Source organism: Olea europaea, chromosome 2, assembly GCF_002742605.1.
Source record: "Olea europaea var. sylvestris chromosome 2, O_europaea_v1, whole genome shotgun sequence".
NCBI classification, from domain to species: Eukaryota; Viridiplantae; Streptophyta; class Magnoliopsida; order Lamiales; family Oleaceae; genus Olea; species Olea europaea.
The window spans coordinates 20,442,724-20,447,589 of NC_036238.1; the positions used below are offsets into that span (position 1 = coordinate 20,442,724).

The following is a 4,866-nucleotide window of genomic DNA, read 5'->3' on the forward strand; positions in this document are numbered from 1 at the left end:
CTCCATAATGCTGCTAAATTAAAGATTTACTAAATAAATTTTCTTTTTTATATATGTCTAAAGTTTTTACTAATTTCAGTTTATTCTGTCTAAACATTTCTATTTGTTCTTCTATATCTATTAAAAATTCTAGTCTTGTTTCAAATTCTGTTTTTCTACTTAATGTTATTAATAAAGGATTACCTACTAATTTACTACTACTGGCTACGATTTGTTTTCCTTTATGCATTATGTATAGATCCACTTAGTTTTCTTAAATCTATTAGGTTTATTAGTTTTACCTAAATCTAGTTTTTCTAGTTTATATATTATATTATATTATCTAAATCTTGTCTATTATTTATCGACTTTTCTTTTTCTAATGTTTTAATTATGCTTTCCAATTTTTTTAAGTTAGGACTAGATTCTGCTTCTCCTGTATTATTAGATTTTCTTTTTAACACTCTTAGCCTCTTTATCCTAGATTTCATGGTCAAAAGATAAAGTAATCCTCTGAGTTAAGTTGGCTAATTTGTGTCCCAATAGTGGGAGTTTGTTTAAGATTTTTTAAATATGATGAAAATTTTTTTGGCTACAATCTTAAGCCTTCTTTAAAAGGTAAAAAAAAAAAAAGAAGCTAAGAGAGAGTTTAAAAAAAAAGGTATGAAAAATTTAATTTGCTGAACTGTAAAGTACTCAAAGGCCATTACAAACATATCGTTTTAAAGTTTTAATATTTTACGCCTTTAAATTATACTGCCTTACTTACTTATTCATTGGAAAGTTTTAACAAATATATTAATACTTGTCTAGAAAATAGAGAGAGATGAAGATTAGTCGTTGTAAGAAGCCATATTTTATCCACTCTAGATAGAAATAGAGGTGACCCCTCTTTACAGATCAAGAAGCAAATCACTAAGCTCTCTGCTTTCAGTGTCGGAGTTTCTTGATAGAAGATCCTAAAGATTGTAAAAAAGACAACAACGAGCAAAGATTATAAGAGAAAATAATAAAAGATATTCTAATAGAACTAGTTAGACATTTTTTTTTTACCAATAGACCTTTAGTAGTAAAGACAATAGAAATATACCTATATACTCTTGGTTGTAGTAATTTAAAGTGCAAATTTTTTAAAACGAATTAATTAAGTGTAGAAAATCTTACCAAATTAGTAAACTTTCTCTAGAAAATATTTATTGGTAGGAAGAAATTTGTATTTCAAAATGTGTAAAAATTTTAAGAGAAAGACCTTATTAACAAGTCCTCTTCATATTTATTAGAAAGAGAAATTTTTGAAAAACAAGTCATTTTCATATTAATTAAAGAAAAAAATTTCAAACTTTTGGTAGGAAGATTTACGTAAATTTTGTAGACTTTGTCATTTTCATTAAAAGCGTTTTCAATTTTGTTAAGACTTTTTTAGAGTTTTTCTTATACTAGAATGCCCCGAATTGAATTGTATCCCGAGAATATATATATATATATATTTCATTCAAAAGTTTTGACGAATTATTTATATAAGTGTTTTGTTTATGTAATTAATGTTAGATTGATGTTGTTTGTTTGTCACCAAAGTGGCCAAACATTATGGTATTTCGAATACTAAATTACATAATTTATTTGTTAATGACTCTTGATAGTTTGATGCTTATAAATGAAAATGACTTTATTTTTTGTATCAAGAGTATATTGACGTTCATATATTATAAAATTATTATAGATCGTCCAAATGTTGATCAGTTAATTTTGTTAATCTTGAACATGATAGTGGTTAATTGATTTACTTGGTCGGATGTGTTTTGTATATCCAAAGATATCATACATGTTTGATTAGAGTATATTTAATTACTAATTAAGTAAAATTAAATTAGCATCATTATGTCTATTTATGATGGTATAACATAGTACCACCCAAAGGAGAACTACGCTATACATTTATTGATATCTGAATCTGAAATTAAGTATTTAAATCTTAACTCAAATCATTAATATTAGAGCATTTTATATTTTGCAGTATTTGTTCCCGTTTCTCTGCATTCACATGCTTCATCTGTGCCACTGTTCAATGGGCTCAATTTCTCTGACCGGTGTGAACAAGTCCAGTTCAACTTAGGTGTTTTAGACTTGGACTTCGACTTGACACTTCAAGTTGAGAAACCTATTGATCTTACTAATGAGAGTAGTGCTCATGAAAGATCTTTCCATAAGGCTAGGGAAAGGTCAAACAGATTAAGTTTAATATTAATGCGGATGACCTTAGCAAAGAATATCAAGTCTATTATCCCTAAAACTGATAATGCTAAGGAATATATGAAGTTTGTGGAATAACGTTCCCAAACAGCTGACAAATCACTTGATGGCACACTGATGGGCACCTTAACCACCATGAAATTTGATGGTCGTCGTACCATGCATGAGCATGTTACTGAAATGAGTAACATTACAACAAGACTTAAGACTCTTGGAATGACTGTGGATGAGAACTTTCTGGTACAATTTATCATCAACTCCTTGCCTCCCAAGTACAGTCCATTCTATATGAACTATAATACCTTAAAGGATAAATGGAATGTGAATGAATTGCATAGTATGCTCGTGTAAGAGGAGACAATGCTTAAGAATCAAGGAACTCATTTTGTTCATCTCGTAAGTCATCAAGGAGTTGGAAAGAAATATAAGAAAAGATCTGGAAAGGACATTAAGCAAGAACCACTAAAGATAAATGAGTTTTCTGCCCAAATCCACAATAAGAAACACAAGAAAGATATGTGACATTTCGAAAGTAAAGGTAAGATTATTTCTTATGTATGTTTCGAATCTAATTTAGCAAAAGTTCCTTATAATATTTGGTGAATTGATTCCGGATGTACCCCTCATATTACTAATACGATGCAGGGATTCCTTTCAATTTAGACCATAAAACCAAATGAAAAGTTTGTCCTCATGGGAAATCGAGTCAAAGTTCCAGTTGAAGCTATTGGAACCTATCGTTTGATTTTAAATACTGGACATCATTTAGATTTATTTCAAATACCTTATGTACCTTCTATTTCTCGCAATTTAGTTTCTTTATCGAAACTCGATTCTGTTGGATATTTTTTCGATGGTGGAAATGAATGTTTAAATTTTTTAAAACAAAATCATCTTATCGGTTCCGCTATTCTTCGTGATGGATTATATAAAGTAAAGCTTGATAACCTCTTTGCCGAGACTCTTTTGACCTTGCATCATAATTTTGGTACTAAACGTGGTTTACTGAATAAATGATCTACTAACTGGTGACATAAACGTTTGGGGTCACATATCCAAGGAAAGGATAGAAAGAATAGTAAAGAATGAAATCCTCCCTAACTTGGATTTTAGTGATCTTGGAGTTTGTGTAGATTGTATTAAGGGTAAACAAACCAAACACACAAAGAAAGGAGCCACAAGAAGCACGCAGCTTTTTGAGATAATACACACCGTTATATGTGGGCCTTTTGATGTTCCATCATTTAGTGGAGAAAAGTATTTTATCACCTTTCTCGATGATTTTTCACGTTATGATTATGTCTATCTACTACATGAAAAGTCTTAAGCTGTAAATACTTTAGAGATCTTTGTCAATAAAGTTGAACGGTAATTAGACAGAAAGGTAAAAATTATTAGATCTAATAGAGGTGGTGAATATTATGGAAAGTATGATGAAACTGGGTAACACCCTGGTCCATTTGCTAGATTTCTTGAAAAACATGGCATATATTCTCAATACACTATGTCAGGCACACCACAACAAAATGATGTGACTGAAAGGCGTAATTGTACTCTAATAGAAATTGTTAGGTGTATGTTAAGCAATTCATCTTTACCTATTTATTTGTGAATGTTTGCATTAAAGACTGCTATGTACCTGCAAAACAAGGTTCCTAGTAAGGCAGTTCCAAAGACTCCTTTTGAACTGTGGACGGGAAGAAAACCCAGCTTAAGGCACCTGCATGTTTCGGATTGCCCTGCAGAAGCAAGAATTTATAATCCAAGTGAAAAGAAACTGGACTCAAGAACAATCAGTGGATTTTTCATTGGTTATCCAGAAAAATCAAAAGGGTATAGATTTTATTGTCCTAACCATAGTACTAGAATTGTTGAAACTGAAAATGCTACGTTCATTGAGAACAGTGAAGTTAGTGGGAGTTTGGGACCACGAAATGTGGAAATACAAGATGTTAGAGTTTAAGTTTCTCTACCGTCAACTTCTTCTAATATTTGTTGTTCCTCAAATTTTTGAACAGCATGACAATTTACCTGAACAACAAATAAACGATCAAACACCCCACAATGAAGTTGCTACTGATGAACCCGCATTAAATGAACCACAAGAAATAGCATTAAGAAGGTCACAAAGACAACAAAGACCTGTTATTTCTTATGATTATATGGTTTACCTGCAAGAGTTTGAATTTGACTTGGGAATTGTTGATGATGATTCTGCTTCATTTTCACAAGCCATTGAGAGCGCTAATTCTGATAAGTGATTCAATGCTATGAAAGATGAGTTGAAATCTATGGAACATAATAAAGTCTGGGATCTCGTTGAATTACTAGAATCATGTAAAAGAGTTGGGTGTAAATGGGTCTTTAAGACCAAGCACGACTCTAATTGTAATATCGAACGATATAAAACTAGACTTGTTGCCAAACGTTTTACTCAAAAAAGTGGCATTGATTATAATGAGACATTTTCAACAGTCTCTAAGAAAGACTCCCTCAAAATTATAATGGTTTTTGTAGCTCATTATGACTTAGAGCTACATCAAATGGATGTAAAAATCGCCTTTTTAAATGGAAATTTAGATGAAGAAGTTTATATGGATCAGCTTGAAGGTTTTTCAGTTGAAGGAAAGGAACACA

General features: G+C 30.9%; 1 protein-coding gene across 1 annotated transcript; it reads left to right on the top strand.

Annotated features, from left to right (window-relative positions):
• The first annotated feature begins 1,857 nt into the window (after positions 1 to 1,857).
• LOC111373516 lies at positions 1,858 to 2,307 on the top strand. Its single transcript, XM_022996054.1, has 2 exons — positions 1,858 to 1,873; positions 1,994 to 2,307. Exons 1-2 carry the CDS (start codon positions 1,858 to 1,860, stop codon positions 2,305 to 2,307), a joined length of 330 nt encoding a protein of 109 aa, XP_022851822.1.
• The last annotated feature ends 2,559 nt before the right edge of the window (positions 2,308 to 4,866 follow it).